This window comes from Papio anubis, chromosome 3, assembly GCF_008728515.1.
Source record: "Papio anubis isolate 15944 chromosome 3, Panubis1.0, whole genome shotgun sequence".
NCBI lineage: Eukaryota > Metazoa > Chordata > Mammalia > Primates > Cercopithecidae > Papio > Papio anubis.
In genome coordinates this window covers 33563544-33591529 of record NC_044978.1, presented here as the reverse complement: position 1 = coordinate 33591529, position 27986 = coordinate 33563544, and the positions used below count along the sequence as shown (strand labels likewise).

At 35.7% G+C, this 27986-nt stretch overlaps 1 protein-coding gene across 4 annotated transcripts in view; it reads left to right on the top strand.

The window, feature by feature from the left end:
• GUCY1B1 (guanylate cyclase 1 soluble subunit beta 1) overlaps positions 1–27986 on the top strand; it is a 48447-nt gene that overhangs the window by 10664 nt on the left and 9797 nt on the right. For 3 of the 4 annotated variants that reach the window (XM_021938889.2, XM_021938892.2, XM_021938890.2), the window contains 6 exons: positions 5232–5332; positions 7798–7916; positions 20026–20223; positions 23980–24210; positions 25325–25441; positions 26369–26502. In XM_021938889.2, coding sequence (XP_021794581.1) covers positions 5232–5332; positions 7798–7916; positions 20026–20223; positions 23980–24210; positions 25325–25441; positions 26369–26502 — 900 coding nt within the window. Of the gene's footprint in view, positions 1–3095; positions 3199–5231; positions 5333–7797; positions 7917–20025; positions 20224–23979; positions 24211–25324; positions 25442–26368; positions 26503–27986 lie in introns of those variants that run through there. The other variant, XM_031664198.1, reaches the window with a different exon arrangement.

Genomic DNA, 27986 nt, shown 5'->3' with positions numbered 1-27986 from the left:
AAATTTTCAGGCAAATCTTAAACTGTGGTTCTCAGGGAAACCTGTGGGTTTTCTCACATGTAAAATAAGTATAATTTAAATAATAAGGAAATTGCATAATTGACCTGTGATGTAATTATATAATTACGCAATAATAATGTAACAATGTATATATAATGCAACAATTTAAACAAAATTGGAGCTCAAAAAATAATTCTGAAAGAATGATTGAGTCTAGAAAATTTGGTTAATGTACTTGGCTGAATTTGGATAATTTAAGTCCATACAAATTCTACTTATTACAAAAATAAATTTTAAATTATTAGAAGTGTTATTCTTGCCTTTGCTTTTGAGGAAAGAACTTAAAAGTTATGGGATAGCAAAGTGGGGGATGGAGAATAATGAGGTAATATTACTTGAATTATGTAAATTGTTTATGTAATCTACATATTAGCTTACTTCCTGACTTTTCTTACTTTTACTGGTTGCCCTCTGTGACTTTAGGTAGCAGATGAAAAAACAGCTCTAAAGCTAAGGAGAGAAAGAAGTGTGCAATGTGGAAAGGGAAGCTATTAAACCTTTCCTCAAAGAACAGTGACAGCTATATTTTGCAGAGTTCTGGGAAATGGTTATCATCTTATCTCAGTGCTTTCTGGAGGCTAAAACATTTGACAGCATGAAGTCTGTTTATATATAAATTTACCTAAAAGTTAAAAGAAAAGTTGTGTTGAGAATTGAGAGACAACAGAGAAGGCTTTGTTGATTCAAAATTTCTACTAGCTTCCACGGCCATATTGTCTGAAATTAATTCTCTTAGTTATTATTCCTTTTCCACTAAGTTCTCCATCTCAGTTTAGTGTATTAAACTACTTCAAACTAAAGAGTTTGTGATACCTCCAATTAACTTTTGCAATATTTCCAATTAACTTTTCCCCTGAAAGGAAAGAAGATGAAGAATAGGCTAGAGAAGGAAAGGAAGTGGCCCCAGAAAGGTTAGGTGTAAGGTGGTAAGGACGGAGGTTTCCTGTTCAAGTCCTTGCTCAGATGTTGCTGTCCCCATGAAGCCTACCATGAGCATGTATGTATATTATCCTCATATGTATATTGCATCCAGCCCCTTCCACTTACATTTCCACTATCATGTCTTTATCCTGAGCTACCTCTTCCTATAGCATCTTATATCATATTATAAGATATTTGATATAAGATAATGTGATATTCCTATAACATATTATATCATTTTGTTATACATCATGTTTATTGCTTATTACTTGTATCTGCCAGCTAAAATATAAGCTTTATAAGGGCAGGGATGTTTATCTCTTTTGTTGTTGATATATTAAAAGTGCTTAGAAAAGTGCTGGGAGATAATAGGCATCCAAATATTTGTGGTAAAGCTCTTCCACCAGAAAAATAGAAAAAGAAAAAGGGTAGCCCCACATTCCCAAAGATGTAAATAGAGTCCTAAGAACTTTGAATAATTCAAAGGAATTCAGAGTTAAATTTTTAAAAGAAGATTATTATTTCCTTCCATGTATTACTATTTAATTTCTATTTCAGTCCCCACCAGGGAGCATTGACACTGGTCATTTCAGGAAGTAAAGCTTCGACAATAAGGGAGCTTATTTTAATAAAGAGAGAGAAAGGAAAGGAGGAATGCATTGACCCATGGTTAGGGGATTTCTGAGGAAATGGCTGTTCCCCTATTTTACACAGAGGGACTGTGGATTCTGCTTGTACCTTGTTTATTTATGTTACTAGAGATTGGTGAGTTTTTCAAATAAACTGCATTTATTACAGAAATATAGGTGATTTGACTTATTCCAATTGGAAGAAACAGAATGGTGAAAACATGAATAAATTTCTACTTTATTGTATCTTTGATTAGAATGTTCTGTCAGAGTCTCCAAAATTTTAATCTATAGATCAGTGTTGTTTCATAATAAAATGTTAATAGCAAAATGATAAAACATAGGGTATCCATATCCTTTAAACCATTAATCCCATTCCTAGGAATTTGTTCTATTTGTACGTAGAAGTATAATAAGCTACAAAGATGCTCGTCACTTTTTTTATACTTGTGGAAAAAATAAAAGTATCTAACTACCTACCAAGACTTCAATATGTCTACAATGCAATTTTATGCAGCCATGGTATAGAAGTATAATTATGATATGAAAAGACATCCATCAAATATGCACTCAAATGAGGAGGTTTTAAAGCAGTATGTTCTATATATAAGTATATTAAAGCATGAACAACTTGAAAATTATACTAGCAGTGATTATCTCAGGATAGTGGAGGCTTATTTTCTTTTTTAGTTTTTCCTTTCCTGTACTTTATATATATTTTTACAATTAGAAATTAGAATGCAGAAAATATATAGTAGCGTTTATCAGAGGATAAGAAAATGTTTGTATATTACGTTTTCATATTTTTTGATATCTCACTGACTTTTGGTATTAAAAAGACTTGAGGTCTTTGAAGAGTTGTGTCGCTCTTGTTTAACAGCTGTTTATGTTTGGAAAAAGGGAGAAGAATTTCATATTTTATGTACAGTGCTATAATTGTTTGAGTAGACATGGGGAGCACTGTACTCACTGGGAATATGTATAGTGCTTTAACTGCTTAGAATATATTTTTGTACACTTTATCTCTTTACTGTTGTGAAAGGTGAATTATCTGTTGCTCCCACTTCAGAAAAGAGACGTTTTGTTTGTTTGTTTGTTTCCTGAGTCAGGATCTGGCTCTGTTGTCCAGGCTGAAATGCAGTGGCAAGATCACGCCTCAGTGAGGCCTCAACTCCCAAGGCTAAAGCAAGATTCTCCCACATCAACCTCCCAAGTAACTGAGACTACAGACTTGCACCACCATGCCTGCCTGATTTTTTTTTTTTTTTAATTTCTAGAAGAGAAGAGGTCTCAGTATGTCAGCCAGGCTGTTCTCAAATTCCTGAGCTCAAGGGATCCTCCACCTGGGCTTCCCAAAGTGCTGGGATAATAGGCATGAGCCAACCTGCCCGGCCAGAAAAGAGAGATTTTAATGCTTATGTGCTTCATGTGATTTGCTCAGGTTCATTTAGCTGGTAAATCCTGGGCTCTGAAATGCAGATCTGTGTGCTTACTGAAAACGTGTTTAAAAAAATATGAATAAATGCAGGCAAATAAATTATGTGCTCTGAAGAACAGAGGATGTTTTTAAGACTATCTGCATACTAAGGTATGGATATAAGACATACCACCATTTGGAATTTTCCCCTTGAGCATACACAGATATAGTCATGAGTGGCAGCTGTGATAGCACAGCTTCTGAAAGAGAGAAAGCGACTAACGACTTCCTTGACAATATTTAAAGAGTTATTTGAGCTGTTGTGTTGCAAGCTCGCCTAATTAGAGTGGCTAGTTTCCTTTGTATTCTCCTGGCAACGTACAAGGATTCCGATGAATTAGATTGAGAGTAAGAGGTTCACATCCAAGCTCCATGTATTTTTGTGAAGTTAACATTGGCAATGATATCTGGAACTTAGTTCTTTTGTACAGTTGACCATGTGGGTTTTTTTAAATTTACATACATTTATGAGGTACATGTGCAATTTTGTTGCATGCATAGTAGGCGGCAATGTTTTGAACAATGGATTTCACCTCTTCTTTGAATGCTTATTTGAGAAAAGTAATTCAAATCCTACCTAAATAAATACATTTATATAATCATGACAACTATTAAAAACAATTATAATTTTCTTTCACTAGTACTGTGTATGTTTTGAGCTACTGGGTTTAATAAGCTAAGGATGTATTTGAAGATTTTATCAGTCCACTTGGCATCTCAAACTTAGTATGTTGAAAACATAGCTCTTGACCTTGACCCCCTATCTGCCTCCAACAAGTCTTTCCCAATTCTGCTACTGGTGACAACACACTTTTAGTTGCTTAGACCAAAAACCTCAGTGTCCTCCTTGAGTCCTCTCCTTTCACACCCTGCGTCCAATCCATAGCAAATCATGCTGGATTTACCTTTGGAATATATATGAGTTTGAGGCACTTCTTACCAGCTCCACGGGTTCATGTCTTTCTCCTGCCTCAGCCTCCCGAGTAGCTGGGACTACCGGCGCCCGCCACCATGCCTGGCTAATGTTTTGTAGTTTTAGTAAAGTTGGCGTTTCACCACGTTAGTCAGGATGGTCTCGATCTCCTGACCTAGTGATCCGCCTGCCTTGGCCTCCCAAAGTGCTGGGATTACAGGCGAGAGCCACCGCGCCCAGCCCACCAACACTTCTTACCTGAATGTTGGCAGCAGCCTCCTAAATGGTCTCCCTCCTCTGTTTTGTACCCCTTTAGTCTATTCTCAATGCAGCAGCCAGGTGAACCCCTTTAACCTAGATCAGCTTATATCACCACTCATGTCATAAGCGCTCAAGCCCTTCACCTCTTTGAGGGAAATGGCAATTATCCCAATGTCCAACCAGGCCAAGCACTGTAGCCTCATGTTACCTCTCCCACCCATTCCCTGATAGCTACTTTTCCCCCTCCTCTGTTCCAGCCACATTGGCCTCTGCTGTCCTACGACACCCCAGGCACGCTCCTGCCTCACCCTTTGCACTTGTTTTTCCCTCTGCCCAGAGCACAAGCTCTCTAAATTGCCCGTGGCTCACTCTCGGAGCTCCTTCAGACTTTACTCAAATGCCGGCTTCTCAGTGAGGCCTTCCTGGCTGTTGTACATGAGCTCTCCACTGCTCTGCTCTGCTTTATTTTTCTCCAAAGTATAATACTTACCATTATATGTTAGTTATTAATTTTATGTTGTGTCTGTCTTCCCTTAATATATGTATTGCAAGAAGTCAGAGATTTTTGTCTGTTTTACTAAATATTGTACCCCTAGTACCCAGGACAATGTCTGGCACATAATAGGGACTCAACAAAAACTTGCTAAACATTTATTAACCCAAAAGTTATTTAATTGATTATATTTAATGGCAGGTATTGTATTGAGCAGTAGAGTACTATGTATTGTTAATCTTGCTAAAATATACTTAAATATATCATTTTAATTTAGGGAGGGGGATATGACATCATTTCTGCTCTCTCACTAGAATTTTAGGTACATGATGCTGTTTAAACAAATTTGCTCAAAAAAAATTCTATTTCAGAGATAAAACCATTGTTTATACAATTATTATACCTACAGTAGCTTTTTTTTTTTAACTTCAATTTTTCTGTCTCTCTCTCTCTCTCTCTCTTGTTTTTGTTTTCCAGAAAAGAGGCACAGTTAGATGAAGAAGGACAGTTTCTTGTCAGAATAATATATGATGACTCCAAAACTTATGATTTGGTTGCTGCTGCAAGCAAAGTCCTCAGTAAGTTGAATGCAACTCTCCTTCTTTGGCTAAGTTACACATAGAAGCTCAAAGAATGCGTGGTTCAAGATCACAACGCAGGGTTATGTGAGTGGTGCAGAGCATTTGTACAACCTGCACAGTTGTGTGGTGGAAATCCACATATCATGTTAGGCTCAGGCTATGCCAAGTCTTATTTTTCCTTTTACAAGTTCTTTAGAGAATAGAAAAGAGTAAATGTGTTCTTCTTCTTGTTTTTTTGAGACAGGGTCTGGGTCTGTCACCCAAGCTGCACTGCAGTAGTGGCCTAACTCCTGCTCACTGCATCTTCTGCCTGCCAGGCTCAAGTGATCCTCCCATCTCAGCCTCCCGAGTAACTGGGACTACAGGCATGCACCACCATGCCCAGCTAATGTTTTATATCTTTGGTAAAGACAAGGTTTCATCATGTTGCCCAGGCTGATCTTGAACTCCTCAGCTCAAGTTATCTACCTGGCTCTGCTTCCCAAAGTGCTGGAATTGCAGGTGTGAGCCACCATGCCAGGCCCAGTTCTTTGTCTCCTGCAAAAGAAAGCCATGTATTCAGGAAGGAAAGAAAATTATTGGTACTTAATGTAACAACGTCAGTTGTGGTGTCAACAATATGGCAGTTATTCAAGTATAGTATGTGTTTTCTCCAAATCTCTTTTGCAGTCACAAGTTAAATTAGCTATTGGTAAAAGAAACGTGAAACTGAGATCTACCACAGACAAATACCTTCCTGAAGAAGGCAAAGTTTTAAAAATTTCATGGAGAAAAAGTTGTTCTCAAAGTGGTATCTATTATTCCCATAGTGCTTAATTTTTAACTGGGCTATAGTTTGGATACAATAGAATGAGGATTTTAGTTTTGCTACATATAACTAGGAAACTAAATGCTATCTATAGTAGAGTAAAAAAAAATTTTAAAAGATTGGTAAATATTTAATATTAACAAGAAAAATATCTAGCCTCTAGCAATCAAAATTGAAACAAACATGAAATAACTTTTTTCTTACCAATTTGGCAGTCTCAAAAATGGAAATATCTAGTGTAATGATGGAGTAGAGTTAATGGGAAATCATACATATTTTTAATGTGATGATAATTACGACAACTTTTTTGGAGAATAATTTTGCATCATGAAAGCCTTTTAAAAATATTAAAACTCTTCAGGAATTTTTCCTAAAGAAATTATTAGATCTGTTTTCATTAAGATGCATGTATGTGTTTTCATGTCAGAGATCCATATATTGTCAAAAACTGAAAAAAGCCTACATTTTCAATAAGAAGGGATTGGTTAAATAAATTATTGCATTCATATGTTGAATAAGATAGCAATTAAAATTGATACACAGCACTTTGGGAGGCCGAAGTGAGTGGATCACTTGAGGCCAAGAGTTCAAGATCATCCTGGTCAATGTGGTGAAAGCCCCTCTCTATTAAAAATACAAAAATCACCCAGGTGTGGTGGCGGGTGCCTGTAGTCCCAGCTACTCGGGAGGCTGAGGCAGGAGTATGGCCTGAGCCCGGGAGGTGGAGTTTGCAGCGAGCCGAGATTGTACCAGTGCACTACAGCCTGGACGACAAAGTGAGACTCTGTCTCAAAAAAAAAAAAAAAAATTAATATGGAAAATTTAAGTTTTAGGAAATATTAATGATTGTTTATTAAGAAAAAAGCAGAACACCAGGGTACATATTATATGTAATCAAGTTATTAAATACACATATTTATATAAAGACTATTTTGTATCAAAATATTGTCATGTGCATTCTTGATGATTTTAAAAATTTGTGTTTTTTGGAAAAAAGAAGTAGTATATCAAATATATGCTTTAAAAAGGTCAAAATTAAGTACAGGGTGAGTATCGCTTGTCTACAACTCTTGGGACCAGAAATGTTTAGGCTTTCAGATTTTTTTTTTTTTTTGGATTTTAGAATATTTGCATATCCATAAGAAGATATCTTGGGGAAGGGATTCAAGTCAAAACATAAAATTCATTTATGTTTCATGTACACCTTATAGATGTAGGCTGAAGGCAATTTTGTGCAATATTTTAAATGATTTTCCACAAGAAACAACGTTTTGACTGCAGTCCATCACGAGTTCAGGTGTAGAATTTTCCACGTGTAGTGTCATGTTGGTGACCAAAAGGTTTCAGATTTCTTGAGCATTTCGAATTTCAGATTTTCAGATTAGGTATGCTCCACTTGTAATTTGTAATAGAAGCTGAAAAACTGGTTGCTTTGCTTGTAAATGCAAATGTACACCATTAACATGTTTATACATTGTCTTCTCTGATTTCATTGTATTGTCCTGAAGGGATTTTTTTCCTATGATCTATGTTTGCCATGCACAAAAATTGAAGACATTTTAAATTATTTTAATAAACACTTACCTTCATTCTTTCTATTAAGAATATTTCACCTATTATATGCTTTTTTTCCCCTCTTGAACTTGTAAAATAGATCTCAATGCTGGAGAAATCCTCCAAATGTTTGGAAAGATGTTTTTCGTCTTTTGCCAAGAATCTGGTTATGATACAATCTTGCGCGTCCTGGGCTCTAATGTCAGAGAATTTCTACAGGTAAGCAATTTGAGGTCCTATAGTTAAAAGTTCTGTGTTTGTAACTCTCAAATATAGACTCTAGAATCCTTTTGTTCACTCAGCTGGACGAGAGTGTCTTGTTTCTGAAATGGAATCATCGTGACCTTTTTCTAGTTCACATAAAATCATAGTTATTGGAGGGTCTTGAATCCATTTTAGCATTATATTTTTTCTTTAACTTCTGGTTGCTGATACTGAATATGCAAGTTGTAAATTAATGTTCCCTGAAAAGCTCCAGGTGGTCTTTTGTGATCTGTTCAACTGCCCCTTTTTGGGGGTAATGGCTATATATCCTAGTGATTGTGGTTTTAGACATTTAATATGGCCTTATTTTCTATTTACAAAACATTCCTAGTTTGTAGATATAATCAAGCAATGTATCAGTGTTTATGAAGTTCTACTGGAGCTCAATGTTTAGGAAAAAGTAGCAGGGTTTTCAGGTGTTCTGTCACCAAAACATACTTAAGACACATTATCATGAGTTACATATTAATTAATCTACTGTACAAGGGAAAATAGGAAACAGTTCAAAGTCAGTTTCAGGTGAAAAAGATAAATAATGCAATCAAAGGCCTTTGTCTTATATTCTTGTTAAAATTACCTTAAAAGATTTTACTAGTAAATTACACATTAGATAAGAGACTATTTCTGGATTGACTATACTATTTTAAGCATTGGCATTTGTGAGACCCTCTTCTTGAAATGTGTTAACATTGAAAATTATGTGGTTGTTTGCAAAGGATATTTCTAAACTGGCTGCTGAAAGCTGCCAGATCTTGCTGGAAAATGATGTCAGTGCAATACTAGCTGAATCGAAGCCCAGTTTTGAGGGAATGTAAACACTTTCAATCCAGCTGCATTATTGATTTAACAGCCAAAATAAGAACTTTCGTGTTTAATCAAAATGTCTGTTGTTTACATAGTGACATTTTTCTTATAAACTTAAAACAGCATTAAATCAAGTTGGAAACTGGTTTGCAATCTCCTGCCATGGATTTACTAAACTACTGGTGTCAAAAAAAGCTGCCACTTCCAAATGAAGTAGCTGCCAAGAGATATTTAAATAAAATTGAACAGGCAGCATTTAATGGGATTATTTTAAATGGATTAAAGTTTTGGGAGATATGGGGTTTTTGAATACATATTTCACTTTTTAGTACTTTTGTTGACCACTATCAACTTATTAGCAAAGTTTCAACTTTCAGTTGTTCTGGCTTTTAACTCTCTCTCTCTCAATGGCCATGTTTACATAACAAAACAAAGATTCAAATGGTTTTATTAATTCCTTTTTTTTTTTAACCTGTGCTCATGGTGACCATCTGCTAAGCTTGTTACAGCACAGTAAGAGAGCAAGCAGCCTTTTAGGTGTGTTTCTCTGTGTTCCAGAACTGCTTTATCCAATGGAACAGTCACTGGTTGCATGAGGCTGCTCAGCATTTAAAATGAGATGTGCAAGCTGGGGAGTGGCTCACGCCTGTAGTCCCAGTTACTCGGAGGCTGAGGCAGGAGGATCACTTGAGCCTGGGAGATGGAGACAGCAGTGAGTGAGCTATGATCACACTGCTGTGCTCCAGCCTGGGTGACAAAGTGAGACCTTATCTTTACATACATGCATACATACAACAAAGCGCAATGTGCTGCAAGTGTAAAATATACACCAGATGTCAAAGACAGTAGAAAAAGAATAGAAGATGGCTCATTCACAATTTTATATTGATTTCATGTTAAAATGATAATATTTTGGATATATTTGGTTGTATAAAATTTAGTTAACATAGCTTTAAATTATACACAATTTTATTTTATTTCTCTTTCAATGTGAGAGTGAAAAATGAAGAAACTAGAAAGTTAGAATACTGTAAAGTTTTCATCAGTATTTTACATTATGATTCAGTTCTTTTATTTTCTCCTGGTTTTGAAATTATACATTTTAAGGGCAAGTTGAATGTGTTAAAGTACTGCTTTTCTAAAAAGTAGATATTTATGTTATCATTAGGCTGATTACACAGAAATTAAGTGGACTTTTTCTGTGTGACTATAAAACAAAATCATTAACTTTCATACATTGTTTTAACATACCAGCACACATACAAAGATTGATATTTTTATCACATAAATTAATAAAATATTCTTTATGGTGACTTCAACTCTTCGCTAAAAATTTAAAGACTTTCTTTCTGTTTCAGCCCTGGTTTTAATCAGTCACCACATCTTTAGATTCTATTTCCCAAATACTGAGCTTTGGGAATTCTGCCACTTTTCTCTATTTCCCCCACACTTCTTTGGGAGAGTCTGCCGTTATCTAGAGGTTGGATGGGTTCCCTGCTTCTCTTCATGACTCCTCCAATCTCTTCTCCATCCTATAACTCTGGTGCTTTTTCTGTAATGCAAATGTATCTCAACGTATCGTTTTCTTGCTTAAACTATGGAGTAATTTTTTATTACTCATTGGAAACTGTCAAAATATTTAAAACAATAGAAACCTTCATTCTTTCTCCATCTTCCCTCTCCCTCTCCCCCAGTCCAGCCAAACTTAACTGCTTTCAGAAACTTGTATTTATATTGTTCCCGCTATCCTCTCAGATTTTCTACTGCTCTTCTCTGTTTGCCTGGAATATGGTTCCAGCATTTTCCCCATAGATAAATGCTATTAATCCTGCAGGTAAAATTACTTTTCTGGGAAGACGCCACTCCTCTCTCCAAACTCTGTCTTATCCTAGTCATGGTAACTAACCTCTCTCTTATTTTCATAGGACACTGCATTTCCCAAGCCACAGTAGTTTTCATACTGCATTATCATTCCCATTTGATGGACTGGAATATAAACTTCAGGAAGCCAGAGATCATGTATAATTTCTTAATGTTTGTACCTTCACAGGTGCAATCTGTATATCTGAGAATAAATGAATATATCTTTTTTAAAAAAATGAATATTTGTTTTTTGTGCAAAAGCAGAAAACACACAATAGGAAGCAAACACACCAATAGATCAAGCTGAATTATTTGACTCAGGGTAACCCATTTTGAGGGAGAGCCTGTAATTTTATTTACAGATGAATCATAGATTGAAATATAAAAGAAGAGACATACACTAGATCAATTTCCTTTTCAGGTGAACATACTAAATTACTGTCTATTATTTAATTTACAGGGTACATTGCATGTGTCTGTTGACACTTTTAAAATAGTCATTCTAATATTTCCATTTTAAGCTTTTAGGGAGCACTAAAATAGCTACTGAAATCATAACAGGGGAGACTATTTGATTATGCATTAGCTGAGCAACTCTGACTCACTCATCATAGCAAGCACAATTTCCTTGGAAGTAGTCTGTCCACAGCGTCTCAGTTGAATACATTATTAAGAATAGGTCTGTCTTATATATGTATATACATACCATACCATTGTTTTTCCTTTTTTTGAAACAGTTTAAAAACAAATTTCTAAGTACTAGACACAGCATATAATAGGCAATTAATGAAACAGTCTTTGAATAATAGAATTAATTAATTCTGAAGTATATGTGTCTTTATAATTATTTAGTCCAGCCTGTTTTATCAGGATAATACCTCTTTTGCTTAAATTTTGTACTCAAGGACATGCTGTAGAGATAATATCTGTAGCTTAGCTCCAGAAACATATTTCTTTTTTCACATGGACGTTATCATATCCATTCATAGTTGACTTAACGAATACTAACGTATCTACCCCCTTGAAAGGCTTTGGTGCCAATATCCAATTCATGACCCTGCTTATGCAGTCTCTCCTGTGCTTCCAAATTCAAGTTTAAAAAATTTGCATTATGCTTATTTTAAGCCACCCTGAAACTTTAACCAAAAATAGCTGGAAAGCATTTCACAGTTTAGAATTGATTTTTTCTTAAATCACCAGTGAAACCATCAACTTGTGGACTGATGAAAAAAGTAATAATCTTTGGCATTTATTCTTTGGTTGATTTAATAATTGAAAATATAATTTATCAAAAAAGAGAAAAAGAAATAAGACATTTTTTAAATTTGATTTTTGGATCTTAAGAATTTTCTCAGGCCGGGTGCGGTGGCTCAAGCCTGTAATCCCAGCACTTTGGGAGGCCGAGATGGGCGGATCATGAGGCTGGGAGATAGAGACCATGCTGGCTAACATCACCGGAAACCCCGCCTCTACTAAAAAGCAAAAAACTAGCTGGCGAGGTGTATGGGCGCTTGTCCCGGGAGGCATGGAGCTTTACAGTGAGCTGAGATCTGGCCACTCTGCACCTGCTCTGGCGACAGAGCGGACTCCGCTCAAAAAGAAAGAAAAGAATTTTCTTAGTTTTTTCCACTTTTTTATTTGTAAATTCAGAATAAAATATGTGGTTCTGTGCTATTACTATAGTCAATTTTTTTTTTAGCGTTTCTTTAATGTTTTTATTATTATTATTATTATTATTATTATTATTATTTTAGATTTGTCTTGCTCTGTCGCCTTCAGGCTGAGTGCAGAGGCATCTCAGCTCACTGTAAAGCCCACCCCTCAATTATATTCCCCTGCCTCAGCCTCCCCTACTAGCTGGGAGTACAGGTGCCCGCCACCATGCTCAGCTTAATTTTTTTTATTTAGGCCAGAGATTGGTCTCAGACTCCTCTGACCTCATGATCCAGCCTCCCAAAGTGCTGGGATTACAGGCGCGAGCCACCGCGCCCAGCCGCTATAGTCAATTTCTAACGGAAGTTTCTAGTGTACTGATGAAAAGACTGCAAAGAATACATGGGATTTGCAAGCTTCATAAGAAAATAGCTGATAAAGAATGTTCAATTGAATGTTATTTCCACCTTAATCCATGCTCACCTCTACACTCTAATGTCCTATTGCATTATGGCAGATTATATTTTCCCTAAATCACTGCAACAGTCTCTCCCATCTCACATGCATTTCTGTGGTATGATTTTGCCTCTTCTTTGCGGGACATAAAATTCTTTTTTCCTTGAATCTGGGTTGGCTTTAGTGACTATTTAACCAATCAAATGGGGCAGAAGTGAGATATTTAAATTTCCTAGGCTAAAGTACAAGAAGTCTTGGTTTCCTCCTGGGTGTCTTGGAACAGTTGCTGTTGGGATGGTACCTCTAGAAACCCAGACACGTGAAATGAGAAGCACAAGCCACATGGAGAGGCCGAGTGTAGATTGGCAGATAGCAGTTCTAGCTGGGCTCCCAGCAAAGAGCTAGAAATAACTACCAACCATTTGATTGATCCATCTTGGAAAACCAGCCTACTCTGGCATTCTGATAATTTCAGCCCAGTTTCCATCAGATTCCATCCCAAGGGTAGAACTTTCTAATTTAGCCAGACAAATTACAGAACCATGAAAGATAGCAAATAAATTATTAAAGTTGTTTGACATACAGCTATGGATAACTAGACTACTACTCTGTGCATTATTTTTCTCTTTATATTTTATGTCTGTGTTAGTATGTGTGTATATGCTTGTACAATGAGTCAAGAGCTTTGAGAAAGCTGTGTTTGATAAGATAATCTATTATCCCTGGGAATAGGAGCCATGTCAGTCCCAAACAGGGCTACCAATTCAATTTCAACGGTATTACATTATTATTACATTATATTGTCTTTACCTCCCCTACAAATTTACAGAGTTAAAATACAATTAAAATGAGCAGCAAAGGCTGCCAGGTTGACTATGAAAATATACATGGGCAAATGCAATTTTAGAGAACAGTTAGAATTTAAATTATGACCTAAGTATGCATATAGAACTCAGGTGATGGTTAGATCAACGTTCTTTCATTATTTGCTGGAGACACTGGCTTCTTCAACTAACCTTGATATGGTGACAGTTTCAGTCGTTCGCTCAACTCAGATATATTTGAGTTTATCAACCTGCGCCTCTGTTCAGCCTGCAGTGGGATTTTCTTCAATTCCTGTTGGCTCCAGGTTTTGGCTTATTAAATACAACATTGTGATTTGGCCATCAGGAACCATCTGAGATTGATGACTGATCTAATTCTTAAATGTTTGTGCAAAGAGTTATTTTAGGAAATATGAGGATTTTTCCTGAACAGCTGTAAATTCTACTACTTCCCTAAATTATTTATATTTCTTAAGAAAAAAAGTGCACCATTCACTTTATTTTTAACTTTGGAATTTCAAAAAGAACTGTTTTCTCAGCATCCACAATGCCAATTTCTATAATCCACAATTTAAAAATCGACAAGTAGGGATGTAGTTTTAATTTTTAAAAAAACTTGTGAAGGAAGATAAGAAATATTCTAGAATTGTAAGGCTTTTCAGTTTGAATAACTGGTATATATTTTCATAATTTTTCAAAATATTGATTGTTACATGTAGTAGTATATAGGCTGGATCTTTTTTAATATGAGTTTAAAAGCAATTAGTAGAATAAGCTTTAAAGCTATATCTATTTAAATAAGTTTAGTGACTCTGGTACAGTTTCTTTTTAAATAGAGATTTTCAGTATTTCTTTTAGAAAAGAATCTCTATATCTTTTCAGTTGGAAAGCTATTTAATTCTCAAGGAGCAGCTCCAAGAAGAAAAGGCAGGAAAAGTATTATGAAAGCATTCACTTCATACTCACTCCGATCTCATGCTATTTACTTTGGTGTTTCTCATTATCTAGGGTTTGGTGTTCCATTTCACTTAGGTCTAGTTTGTTTAAATGTTTTCTCTTCAAATTCCAAAATGACTTTTTTCTTATAAAACTTAACAAAATGTTTTTTAAATTATATGACTCTCATTAAAGAATGTTGGTGTTGGTCCTATTTTTCAGAGGTGTGAGGGATAGAAAGGAAATCCTGTACCTCATCCTCCTTCATTGAAAAACAAAAAGAGGTTTGCAATGACTGATTTTAAAGATTTCTTGCAAATCTAAACTGCAGCAATATTCTCAAAACAGACAACTCCCTTCTCCCCATTCACCAAAACAAGGATTCTTAGAGACTGAAAAATGTTTTTCTTTAAAACGTTCAAGGCAAGGTCTTACCCATTTCTGTGGATCCTTTAAAATTTTTAATTAGATGTCCTTGAAACAGGAAAATCAGGTAGTTGACTTCTGGGGACTTGGCCTCTGTAATTATGTAAGAACTTATTTTTGGCATGCATATTACAAAAAGAAATTATGCATTTATTTTGAAACATTCCAAGGTCTTTAAAAATGTGACACTTTAAAGTATTACTCAAAGGAATGATAAATTGTCTTTTGTTTTCTAAATCTATGAAGTGTACTATGTCTGAAACTCCAGTACAGTACCCTAGAATACCATAACTAATTTTTCTTTTACAAATGATAAATGCCAGATGATAAAATAAACCAGACTGACAGGGAGCAGAATTCCTGAGTAGAAAAACCACATTCATTTGTCTGTAGAAAAACAATAAAATGATATTAGTACATGAAGAAATGAAATTATGAAATTGAAACCTTTAGGTATCTCAAGATATCAAAATAGATGAATGGTCCTGCTCTCTATATTTTTCCTGTTTTTTGATTTCATGAAGCCTACAAGAGTGAATCAAAGCATATTTGAGGTTTACATCATTGTTTCCTGGAAATCTACTTGTGCTGCAATATGAGAGTTTACATTTTTTCAGTGTCTTTTTTACTTTCATACATATAGACATACTTATTTGCAATGGACCACACAGCTCTCTACTTTCTGTAAGTGCTTCTGTGGGTATATTTAGAAATAACACAGAATATCAGTTTTGATATGAAACTCTTATTCTCCAGAATACATTGTTAGAGCAATGTGGATGAACTGTCATCTTTGTTTAGATAGCATTATCAAATGTAGAAAGCGTTTTCTGTTGGCTATTGTAAGAATCTTTTTGTAGCAAAAAAACCTGTAACTTGTATGTGAGGATGACACATTTATTAGCAATGTAAGTGTACTTAAATGAAAATAACTTAACTTTTAATCATTAATCCCATTTCTTGTAATGGTCTGGCTGTGGTAATTACTTTAAATTTTGAAAGAGTAAAGCCAAGTAAGGAAGGTTGTAACTCAAGCAATCCCAAGAGTATTTTTTATATTAGATACTATCTAAAGAAAATCAATATTACATTAAGTGGTATTCAATCTTTTATGATTCAGGAAAGCACTTTACTTGTTCAATTAATTAATAGTAAATTCAATAACACAGTAAATCTCTGGAGAGTTGGTTATCGCAAAAAGACTGAAAAGGTGAACATTCTCATTTGGCGTTTTTGGTATCCTACAGTGAGCGTGCAGTGCCTATTTTTAGTGACTCAGGAAGTACTGACTTGGACGATTGTGTCCACTCTCTGACTTACCTTAGCATAAGTGGTGCCAGTAACATAAGTGGTGCAAGTTGTTACTGCCTTATGCCATCTGCTTGAGTGAATGTAGAAATGTCTTAATAATCCAATAAAAAAAGAGTATGAAAATGATATAAGCACATTGATACACTGATTTATGAAATATGTAAGCATTCTGTATAGAAAAAAATATTAAAATGCCTATTTCAAGTTATTGTTTGGTTCAATTTTTTTTTTTTTGGGGGGGGGGGGACAGAATCTCGCTGTGTCTCCCAGGCTGGAGTGCAGTGGTGAGATCTTGGCTCACTGCAATCTCCACCTCCTGGGTTCAAGCGATTCTCATGCTTCAGCCTCCCAAGTAGCTGGGACCACAGGCGTACCCCACCACGCCTGGCTAATTTTTGTATTTTCTTTTTTTTTTTTTTTGAGATGGAGTCTCACTCTGTTGCCCAGGCTGGAGTGCAGTGGTGAGATCTTGGCTCACTGCAAGCTCAGCCTCCCCGGTTCATGCCTAAGCCTCCTGAGTAGCTGGGACTACAGGTGCCTGCCACCACACCCGGCTAATTTTATTTTTATTTTTATTTTTAGTAGAGACAGGGTTTCACCATGTTAGCCAGGATAGTCTTGATCTCCTGACCTCATGATCTGCCCTCCTCGGCCTCCCAGAGTTCTGGGATTACAGGCGTGAGCCACCACACCAGGCCAATTTTTGTATTTTCAGTAGAGATGAGGTTTCACCATGATGGCCAGGCTGGTCTCGATCTCCTGACCTCGTGATCCACCCTCCTTGGCCTCCCAAAGTGCTGGGATTACAGGCGTGAGCCACCGTGCCCAGCCAATTTTTGTATTTTCAGTAGAGATGGGGTTTCACCATGTTGACCAGGCTGGTCTCAAACTCCTGACCTCAAGTGATCCACCTGCCTTGTCCTCCCAAAGTGCTGGGATTACAGGTGTGAGACAGCGTGCCCGACCTCAATTTCTTTTTTAAGTAAGCTACAACACAGTACCTGGGCCTGACTCTATTAGAAACGTTTTCTAAATGCAGCCACAAGCTTAATTTTGACTTTGTGAGAAATGCAGATAAAAATAAAACTCTCTTGGTGATTTTTTTTTCTCACCCGATTTTCTTTCACAAAATGTTTCACCACATAAGTACAAGTATAAGGAGTCTCGGAGGGCTATGAAGCAGTTCTCAGGTCGTCCTTTCTAAGGGAAGAGTTCTAATGAGAATGATTCGTCATTGGAAGAACCTCTCATACTACCAAGTAAAACAGTTTTAGGACTCAGGGGTTTGTAGGTTATATACAACTCTTCAATACTTAGTGTCTGCCATATTGGATTACTTTTACATGACAATAGCAGCCTCTAGAGGCAATCCGGATGAATTGATGTTTTTGCTAAGAATTATTTTGACTTGGACAGGTATAATTGTGGGGAAGGAAACAGTAGATGCAGACAGTTCAAAAAGTCACCAGATTTATCAAGTTGAGGAGATCATTGAATCATTTATCTGGATTAGAGTGCCAAAATTCATGACCTAGCTCAAATCTCATCTTCATTTTGAAGGATTTTAACTCCATTCTTTCAGTCTGCGTTGTTGGCTTCCTCATTTGCTCATCAAAATCCTCTTTACACATCCATTTGTGATATAAACCATGAGCTGCTTAATCCACATCATGCAGATCTGCATCCAAACATCTACCCTGCCCCCCCAGCCCACATGGCACAGTGTATGATATATAATGCACATACAATAACTTTATAGAGTGAGTGCATGATTGAGTGGATGTGTGGAAGGGACAGAAAATTAATGCTGTAGGTGCCCTGGTAGAGTATTGCTCAAATGTGGACACCCGTGGAATCATCTCATCCTCACTCTAGTTTTTTCCCAGTAATCTCACTGGATTTTTCTGTTTTTCTAAATTGACCTCTTTGAGACATTTGGAATGAGAGCCATAGTTTAATTTTGGCGTACCTCCAGTACTTTTATTTTAGATATGTTCTTTTATGCCCATGACATTTTGAAACTGTTTTATTGTTGCTTTTTTTCTTCTCTTTAAAAATAATCACCAGTTGTGAATAGATTCCTACTTGCTTGGTGTATTTGTTTTTTATTGCTACCATAACAAATGACCACAAACTTAAGTGCTTAACACAACACAAATTTATTACCCTATGGTTTTGTAAGTTGGAAGTCCATTGCAGGTCTTACTGGACTATATTCAGCGTGCTGTGCTGGCGGGACTGTGTTTCTTTATGTTGGCCTTTGAGGATAATCGTTTTTTTCCTCATCCAAGTATTGACAGAATTCAGTTCCATGCAGTTATAGGGTTGAGGACCCAGTTTCCTTGACTGTCAGCAGGCAGCTGCCCTAAAGTCCTGGAGACCTCTCTCCAGTCCTTCAACAGTCTCCTACGTCTCAGAATCGCTAGCATGGTGTTGAATCCTTCTTATACTCCCATCTCTTCGACCTTCTGTCATTGCACCTCTCTCTCTCACGATGTAGCAGGGAAAGCTTCTTGACTTTTAAGTGCACAGTCACTCATGTGACTAGGTTGGGCTCACCTGGATAATCCAGGATAATCTTCCCAACTAAGGTCCATAACCCTCATCACATCTGCAAAATCCCTTTCACCGTGCGATACAACACATTTGCAGGGATTAAGGCAAGGGAATCTTTCAGAGACAGTTGTTTTGCCAACTCATCTGAAATGTGCTAAGTGCTTTATATACATTTTTAAAGTTATCTCCATTTTGCCAGAAGAAATAAAGTCTCAGAAACATTGGGTGAATTGGCTACCTTCCTACGAAGTGACAGTCATTATTTAAACCCATGTCTAAGTTTAATTGATCCTAAGTCATATTGCTTTTAATTCCTACACCATGCTGTGCTGTGTGTATATCCTACTATATATGTGCAGCACATACACACACACACCCCCCAACATGTTATGAACTGAGTGTTACTTGAAAAATCATCTTGAGCCAAATAAAATGTATAGCTTACACCGTATCTTCTAGTACTCTTTACACCAATTAGTTTTGTATATTAGTAATCTGAGACTCAGGGAAATGTGGCATCTTCCAAATTAATGGCAAGGCTACAAGAACAGAAAATATTTATTGGCCAATTTATTAGTTTTCCAAGACTTCCATTTCAAAATGTAGTTATTTCACAGATTAGCTATGAAACTCCACCTTGATGATAGCGTATTAAAGAACATGAAGAAATTACCTTGCTTTAGTTTCTGAAATAGATTTTTAATTTCTAACATATTAGAATAGTTAAATAGAAATCACAAAAGAATATGCCTATGTTTTATATGCTTATAATTTGGGCATAGTTTGGTTTTTTTGAGTTGAAAATTAAGTTTTAGAATTGCAGTATAAACAGAAGGGAAACATGTGAGTCCTTTGGGCATTTCCTGTTGTTGATCACAACACCTCTAAACAACTGCCCCAAGCTCTTGTAAATATGAGTATCTTTGCCTTAGCCATTAACTATGTTTTTTCTGTTTCGGCCATTTTTTTTAATCCCATTTGTTTATCTTTTCTTAAAATGTACTAACCATTCATAGCACAGATATTTTTCTTAATTCTACTATGTTAGTTTCATTTTCTCTGTGGCACTTGCTTTACTGATATCTTGGTGGAGTGAAGGATGTGCTGCTACATGTGCTGCTTTACTGATCTGCCCACTAGACTCCGATTTGACTCATTTTCATAACTTGCTTTCCCAGAGTCTGCTGTCATTGTGGAAGCATTGTTTATTGGTCTCCCTTTCTTCTTTGCTGCAGAACCTTGATGCTCTGCACGACCACCTTGCTACTATCTACCCAGGAATGCGTGCACCTTCCTTTAGGTGCACTGATGCAGAAAAGGGCAAAGGACTCATTCTGCACTACTACTCAGAGAGAGAAGGACTTCAGGATATTGTCATTGGAATCATCAAAACAGTGGCTCAACAAATCCATGGCACTGAAATAGACATGAAGGTAACAAACAGCAGTGGAGACTTCTGAACACAGATGACATCTAAAAGTATTTTAAATGACACTCTTTAAATTTACCTGCAGTTATCACTGTTAGTGCTCTTCCCTGGAAGTATATAGAAGCCAAAACAGTGGAAAGACCAGGAGTCTTCTATATTTGGCCTGGGAGTGCATTATACAGGATATTTTTTCCTTCTGACAGCAGATTTTTCTTTCTAATTATATATTGTTCAAGGCTACAAGAAATTTACTTTGCATTCCCTGTGAACACACACCAGCTGGGAAGCAGAAGGCTATATGACTGACTGAGCTGTGGGTTTCAGCATGTAAACTATCCATAATATGGATAGTCAAATTCTAAGGCAATCTAAAATTAAGTATTATTTTATAGAACATTATCTCCTTGTTGATTTTTGTCTGCCCTGAAATATAGTTGGAATGTCTGATTTTGTGAAAGAAAGTGTTTGTTTTTGTCTTTGTTTTTAATCAAGTTACTTGGTGAAAGAAGCCAGGTCTGGTACTTTAAAAATTATGCTGTTATTGATAATACACACTCTTAGTTTTAAGTGCTAATTTCAAGGTACTGATAGGGCAACCGCATCACAAAGAGAATCACTGTTTCTCTTTATCTTTGGCCCTTATAGTCTCTCCTAGTCAGGCTGCTTTTTATGTGTTCAGCATATTCATTCCCAAGAATCAATTCTCAGTAGCCTTGAACTTGAGACCAAAGTGGGGAGATAGATACCTTTTTCCAACCTTTCTTTGTTTATAGAAAACCTAATAGACAATTCTTTCTTATAGATCATAGATATGTTGTAACACACTTGGGAAGTCTAAAACCCTTAAGTGGAGTACTATGCAAAATGAAAATGGTAACATTTAATTAAATTAGAAATGTATTCCACATATTTAACCTAGTAAGGTTATGTTAGAGTTCATGGTTTTCTTTCTTTCAGAAGTTGGTGTTAGTTCTTACATGGCACTTGTTGGTGATTCCCAAGTGCATCAATAATTTTTCTACAACCATTAGTAATGGTAAAAACCACAGTTACTTTTGCACCAACCTAACAGAAAGTAGGACTGCATATAACATGGCATTATCAAATGCAGACATTTAAAAATTAAAACCTTGGGTAAAGTATCACAATTCATCCATGATTGGGAATCTCACTGGTATTCAATCAAAAAAGTATATACCTCATATTTCCAATCTTTTGTTCTTGACATTAAACTAACACAGTATCGCCCGGGTGCAGTGGCTCATGCCTATAATCCCAGCACTTTAGGAGGCCAAGGCAGGGGGATCACGAGGTCAAGAGATTGAGACCATCCTGTCTAACATGGTGAAACCCTGTCTCTACTAAAAATTAAAAAAAAAAAAATAGCCAGGCATGGTGGTGAGCACCTGTAATCCCAGCTACTTGGAGGCCAAGGCAGAAGAATCGCTTGAACCCGGGAGATGGAAGTTGCAGTGAGCCGAGATCCCGCTACTGCACTCCAGCCTGGGTGACAGAGCGAGACTCCATTCTCAAAATAATACAAACAAAACAAAACAAAACAAAAAAAACACAGCATCTATACTGAGTGAACCTATATGCATATTGTATGCACTGTTGGTTTTGTTTTTACTTAACCAGACTGAGAAAGAGGTTGGTTCATAGAAACTTCAGAGATAAACACAAATTAGGACCACTTGGAAACTACTACTACTGTGGTATTAGAATCTTTGGCATGGGAGATCGATGGCTTTAGCAAACTGTATGAAACTCAAGTGTTTACTTAATTATATGGTTCACTTTATAAAATATTTAAATTCTCTTCTGACCATTTATTCAAGTGCTTCAATATGAACTTCTGAAATATTTGCATTTTATAAGTATATTTTGTGTATTTAATTTTTTCAAAGGCACTATTTTGACTTCTTGAGGCATTCCCACATTAAGTTTATCAGGTCCAGAGATACCAGACAATTTGAACCACATAATTAATACTAGATCATGTCATAAAGTGATATACCAATGAGAAGTTAAAAATATGATTAGAAAAGCTATTCGTTTTGCCAGTTTGATCGAAGCAAAAAATTAGAATTGAATAATTAATTCATAAGTGTAGGATACATAAAATTCAGTTTCTCTAGTTAAATAGAAACAGAGTAGAACATCAAAATTAGGCCTGACATTTAAGGTTGACTCTCTTGCTTTGTCTATGAGTTAGGGAAATCAACCTTAATGTGGTAAAATTTTCAAATTATAAATAAGGATACTAATATTTAACCAATATAGTAAGTTATTCTGACAGTGAGAGTAGTAACATCCTAGTTTTGCTATAAAATATATCTGAAAGAATATATACAATAGCATCTATAGTTATTGTGATTTGTTTTCTAAAATCTCAGAGAATGTGACAGTGTACTCCTGAAAACAAAACAAAACAAAAAAGAAAAATGAGCAACATTTTGTTTTTATTTACCTGTAACTGAAGAAATGTTGTCCCCAATTTTTTCCCTTTTGGGTGTGGTCGCCGTTGAGATGGAGTTTTCCCTTTGTAAGAGGACTCATTGCTTGCAATTTCTTAACCTAAAAAGAAAAGGAAAATTCTGTACTTTAACAAGTATACGTATGTAACAAACTTGCACGTTATCCACATGTACCCTAGAACTTAAAATATAATTAAAAAAAAAAAAGAAAATGAAAGATTATCTTCTGAATACTTCCATTTGAATTAATAAAGATAATTTGGAAAGAAAAAAAAATAATGTATTTGCCTGTGAATAATACTTTAGAAATGTAGGATTTTTTTACATTATAGATATTAGTTCACAATTACGATTACTTCCTTAGAATGAATTTCTAGATTTGCAATTAAATCAAAGAATCCACAAAATTTTAAGGAATTTTTATGCCTATTGTCAACTTATCCTTCAGAAAGATTAATCAAAATACCTTCTCATCAGTGGTATTTGAGATGCCTCTTTTTCTGTACCTTATCTAATTTGGTATTGTAACTTTTTTTTTCTTTTTTTGAGATGGAGTCTCGCTCTGTTGCCCAGGCTGGAGTGCAATGGCATGATCTCGGTTCAGTACAATCTCAGCCTCCCAGGTTCAAGCAATTCTACTGCCTCAGCCTCCTGAGTAGCTGGGATTATAGGCGTCCACCACAGCACCTGGTTAATTTATGGGATTTCGCCATGTTGGCCAGGCTGGTTTCAATCTCCTGACCTCAGGTGACCTGCCCTCCTCACCCTCCCAAAGTGCTGGGATTACAGGCTTGAACCACTGCACTTAGCCTGGTATTGTAACTTTATATATTTGCCAATTGATAGTTAAATGATGTTGCATTTATTTTTGAATATGAATCTCTATCATTTTATTTCCCATTGTTTTAAAACAGCATTGTAATCTTTTTTGATAGTGCCAGCTTCTACGGCTTTCAGGTTGTTCACTATACAAGTGTGCTTGGCTGAGAAGGCAGAGTCCACCAGTGCTTTTTCCCCCCTAATTCTACCAAAGAGACCATATAGGATACTGGGGAACTGATACCAGATTTGTAATTTTACAATGATTATTCAAACTTCAAATTTTATAGATCAAAGTCCAGAAATATTTTCCTAGTTTAGACATATGTAGTATTTGCATACATGTATTGAATTTTTGTAATTAATCTTCTAACTGCAGTATTCATAACTCATTTTTTATATTTAGGTATTTTAATTAAACTGAAATGAAGACAATTCATGCCGTTTCCCCCTTTGATATCCAGGTTATTCAGCAAAGAAATGAAGAATGTGATCATACTCAATTTTTAATTGAAGAAAAAGAGTCAAAAGAAGAGGATTTTTATGAAGATCTTGACAGATTTGAAGAAAATGGTACCCAGGAATCACGCATCAGCCCATATACATTCTGCAAAGCTTTTCCTTTTCATATAATATTTGACCGGGACCTAGTGGTCACTCAGTGTGGCAATGCTATATACAGAGTTCTCCCTCAGGTAAAATAACAGCACACTTCCTTGGGGTCTGAGACTAAAGCCCATAGAAATACTATTGTTACAGGCAGCCATCCATTGATTTAACCCTCTGACTATGTATTAGGTAATATGCAGTTTATTGTAAGTTACACAAATTGTTTAATTGTGAACTAAGTGTATTTGAGCATACCACAACTTTCCCTAGGACAACTATTTTTTTTTTTATCATAATCACATACAGAAACAGTAGGAATGTTATGTAAGAACAGTATACTTGTTTCAATGAAAAAAAATGGGTAACTTTTTAGTAACAGTCACCTTTCATATGTTTGTTTATTCACTGAATAAATATTCATTGGATATCTACCATCTGTAAATAGCTTTAAAAATCAACTATTGATGGTGTTAAGGGAAAAGGGGGGATTTTAAAAGGCACTAAAACACAAAATAATAGAGATGATCATGGATTGAGTAGAAAAAGTATCAAAGGAAGCAGTTGGGATGATGATGAGAACCTACTGTTAACTTCTATGACAGATCCATTGGTAAAATCTTTATGCTTACTCTTTCTTATATACTAACTTTTGGAGTTGTATATGGCATGTGTTTCGAGATACTTTTTGCTTGTAATTAAAGAGACTTGAAAATTCAGGATTAGCGCAATTGGATCAGGTGAAATGGAAGCAGAGTAGTGTGCTGCCCTGGCTCTAGTATTGACTCCGCCTGTCCCTCACTGTATGACCTTGAACTTGGTATTTCACCTCTCTCAGCCTGTTTCTCTTTGTTCTGGCATGAGGATAGAAAGCATGTGAAAAACACTTAGTTTATTGCAAGCAATCAATCAGTGTTACCTATTGTTTTCGCTTTTAGTCCTCTAGATAAATATTAAGAGAGTGTTTGCTTGTGTTTTTGGTATTTTGATTTCATTTCAAACCATACACATTTAACCTATCAATTACCGAGTTGTAGAGATAGAGATTTGAGTTCATAGTTCAGCTAAGTTTCCCGTGAATTATAATAATTATAATTTTCTATTTTTAAATATAACTGAGCTGATTTAATCAAGTGACTAATATCAAAGTATAAAAACTATTTTAACTGATTAGATACTCTTTGCTGTCTATCTACGTTTTAGCTCCAGCCTGGGAATTGCAGCCTTCTCTCTGTCTTCTCGCTGGTTCGTCCTCATATTGATATTAGTTTCCATGGGATCCTTTCTCACATCAACACAGTTTTTGTATTGAGAAGCAAGGTAATCAAGATATTATTTCATTAAATGTGAGAAAGGTATGTTACAAATTAGAAGTATTCGGGGGGGAAATTATTACATTCTCTGAGAACATATAGAGAGATAAAACGCAGACCTCAAAGGAAGTTCTATTTAAAAGGCAATGCTATTGGTTTTTGGTTTGCCTGAGAAGCCGTGGAACTCTATCGGCTGATTAAAATTAACAGAAGTAAATTTTAGAAACTGTCTTTCTGAGATGGCCTCGTTTCACATCATAAAACCAACATCTTCTACTCCCTGTACAGGTACAATGCCTTAGTTCAGAAATTAGAACTAAAAAGTTTTTTTTGTTGTTGTTTTTGGAACTTCACTCAAAACCACTTATTTATTCTTTCTTAAATTGTCTGTTGTTCTTAGTAGCATTTTTGTGGGTGAATAAAAGTGATAAAATATTCACACAGTTGGTAATTTAGATAGTGCTGGGATCTCATAGTTTCTTTTCTTGGGATAGATACAGCAAAAGTCAGTTTCCTAGAGTACCCATTTAATCCTTTCTGTATTCAGAACTGACTGTTCCCAGCTGCCCTATGAATACAGGGTGGGGGAATGGGGAGGCTTGGCTTATTGTTTGGTAGTGTCTGGTAATGTATGCTGTAACCATACCGGAAAATCAGGGGGATAAAAAAGATTCACAAAAGCTTGAAATAATTATGCAAAGAGTAGCACAGTTACTATCCTGAATTCAAAGGAGACAGTCACTTTTCTGCAGCGTTGCAAGATAGCCACTAGGCTTATTACAGGCAGAACTCTGATGAAAGACCCTCTTCTGTTCTAATGACGTACATATTCTGCTTTGTGGTTTGGTGGGAAATGAGATATGTGTGTCCTTGTTGCTGAATTCTTAGGTAGGGAGAAAGGCATTCGTTAATGGTTATATCTTGCCTTTTCAAGGAAGGATTGTTGGATGTGGAGAAATTAGAATGTGAGGATGAACTGACAGGGACTGAGATCAGCTGCTTACGTCTCAAGGGTCAAATGATCTACTTACCTGAAGCAGATAGCATACTTTTTCTGTGTTCACCAAGGTAATAATTTTTAGATTAATTATAATGACTATCCGTACCTATCTTTAGCTAACAAAGGAATGCCACAATATTTTATTCCATGACGTTTACATATTCTCTGAGGTGTAATTGGATTTTACAACCCTTGTTATGTATTACTTTGTAACAATAATAATCTTATTTAATATTTGCTAATAAACTCAGAAGAAATCACATACTCTTATGTTATTTGCCACGTCTTAATACATTTGTGGAGTGTTTATGCCATTATACCATGGAACAAATAATCTGCAGTAAGCTCATTCTATACTTTTGGACCTTCAAAATAGGCATTATGTAGAAAAGCGATTTTTTAAAGCAGCTAATAGGATGGCGTAATAAGTACATTGGTATATTTGACACCAAAAAATTATCTTTTCTATAGTATGTTAGCAAAAAATCTAAAGGGTCTCTTTCTGGATTTGAACTATTTTAAATTAAAAATATTTACCTACTCTAATCCAAATACACTGTTCCAAGTATATTCAATTAAAATGTATGTAAAATGTGATTTTAAATAAACATCAGAGAAAAATAAAACTATAGATTGTTGTTTTCCAATTTGGGAAAGCATTTTACTAGAAGATACATGGGAATTCAGAATATAAAAATTATGTCTAAATTTGCTTCAGAACAATAGAAAAGATAACTGTGGGGATTATCATAAGATGATATTCTGTGTATTCATAATTTTGTATAAACAAAGTGTATGTGCATTATGTAATAACACAATCAAGAAGGCATGTTTTGGTGAGCTATTGGTTAAAAATTTAATTTGAATTCCACCATGATCACTTTTCACTTAAAAATGTGATCTTAAGTTTTCTGAAAAATATAATGAACTTTGTAACAACCCCCTTTTATATTATTACTATTGTATTGCACATTACATAACAATAATATATAAGGCCAAATAAGAATAATATATCATTGGTACAGTGGCTCACGCCTGTAATCCCAGCACTTTGGGAGGCCGAGGCGGGTGGATCACAATGTCAGGAGTTTGAGATCAGCCTGGCAAACACGGTGAAATCCCGTCTCTACTAAAAATACAAAAATTAGCCAGGTGTGGTGGTGGGCCCCTGTAATTCTAGCTACTAGGGAGACTGAGGCAGGAGAGTCGCTTGAACCCAGGAGGCAGAGGTTGCAGTGAGCCGAGATCATGCCACTGCACTCCTGGGAAAGAGAGCAAGACTCTGTCTCAAAAAAAGAAAAGAAAAGAAAAGAAAAAAGAATATTATATAGTTAATTGACAAATATATTTAAGGTTAATTAAATATTGTTTAACTATAACATATAAGAATAATGTATCCGATAATATAAGGATATGGATGTCTTTCCCTGAGAAATAAATATAGCGCAAATAAAAGAAACAAAACTAAGAAACATAAACCCTTTTTTTAAAAAAATAATAAGCTACATTGGTCTAAAGATGTCCCATCTGCTATCAGTAAGTGTTTTCTTCT